This window comes from Austrofundulus limnaeus, unplaced genomic scaffold (genome assembly GCF_001266775.1).
Source record: "Austrofundulus limnaeus strain Quisiro unplaced genomic scaffold, Austrofundulus_limnaeus-1.0 Scaffold9, whole genome shotgun sequence".
Lineage (NCBI taxonomy): Eukaryota > Metazoa > Chordata > Actinopteri > Cyprinodontiformes > Rivulidae > Austrofundulus > Austrofundulus limnaeus.
The window spans coordinates 4,700,220-4,701,517 of NW_013952411.1; the positions used below are offsets into that span (position 1 = coordinate 4,700,220).

The 1,298-nt window shown below is 44.3% G+C and overlaps 1 protein-coding gene across 10 annotated transcripts in view; it reads left to right on the forward strand.

Annotated features, from left to right (window-relative positions):
* The window catches only part of neo1a (neogenin 1a), a 254,016-nt gene that overhangs the window by 82,945 nt on the left and 169,773 nt on the right, over positions 1-1,298 (forward strand). For all 10 annotated transcript variants that reach the window (XM_014001593.1, XM_014001596.1, XM_014001597.1 and 7 more), the window contains exon 2: positions 531-848. In XM_014001593.1, the coding sequence (XP_013857047.1) occupies positions 531-848 (318 nt within the window). The remainder of the gene's footprint in view (positions 1-530; positions 849-1,298) is intronic.

Consider the following 1,298-nt stretch of genomic DNA (forward strand, 5'->3'; position numbering starts at 1 on the left):
TATATATATGTAATTAGCTCTTGAGCTAACGCTATATTTATTGTCCCTGGAGCTAACGCCTTATTTCCCCATATTCATGCTAGCTTAGTAACAAAAAGTTAAATGACTAAAGCTGAGGTTCTTCTTCCATGAAGCAGCTCTGCTGTCCTCCATCATTATTTTCAGGTTCCTGCTGCRTTATTCCTACATTCTCCTCTCTGTCAGAGCTCTCTGGTTTCATTTAAAGAGCCAATCCAAAATTTGATGTCCAAAATTCAAGCCTTATACGCATCATTTACCCAAAATACTTTGTGGCTTWACTAACATGGTGATGTCTGTGTGACTATACAGTATATATTTTGAATAATTAACAACTAAACAGCCTACAGTGTTTTACATTCTGGTTTTTATAGTTGATGTAAATGTTTATTAAATGAAAACTGACATAAGCTCAGACAGATTATTGATCATCTAATGTTTGTTTGTTTTCTTCACATAAATGTTAGAAACTGYGCACAGAGAAAACCAATCATTTGTTCACCTTTCTTCAGGTTCAGCAGCGCAGCCCTTCAGCCCGTTCTGGTTCACGGTGGAGCCCCAGGACACGCTGGCCGTCCGGGGGAACTCGGCGCTGCTCAACTGCTCGACGCACAGCGACGCGGTGGCGCGCATCGAGTGGAGGAAGGACGGCACGTTCATGAGCCTGGTCTCGGACGAGCGGCGGCGCATCCTCCCCGACGGCTCGCTCTTCTTCGCCCACGTGGTCCACTCCAAGCACAATAAGCCAGACGAGGGCACCTACCAGTGTGTGGCCACCATCGACAACCTGGGGTCCATCTCCAGCCGCACGGCACGCCTCTCCGTAGCAGGTAAGGAAAAAAAAAACGCTTTAGAAAATAGTGCTGGGCGGTATACCGTTTTGTACCGAATACCGGTTTTTATTTTTGTTATTTTTCCTTGCTGCACCGCTCTGTACGTTAGCATGCTAATGTTTGGAGCAGCTAGTTGCAGCCGTGGGTGGTGATTTCGCTGCTTATATTGACTGATGTTTAAAAAACATCCCGTTTTCGCCGTCGCTGAATGTAGTAAACACCTCTTCAGTGACGTGCACAGTTAGATTTAACACGGTTAGTTAATATGGAGACGTTATGCTGATGGAGACTTAACGTGCTTCTATTGTGAAAAGCCTGCAGGAAGTAGTTTGTAGTGGAGTTGGAATTGACTGGTGTCAAGGTGAGTCATGCTTTTAATAAATAACATAAAACAATAAACCCGATCATAATCTTTTCTTAACCCTCCTTCACGACTGGACCAAAATG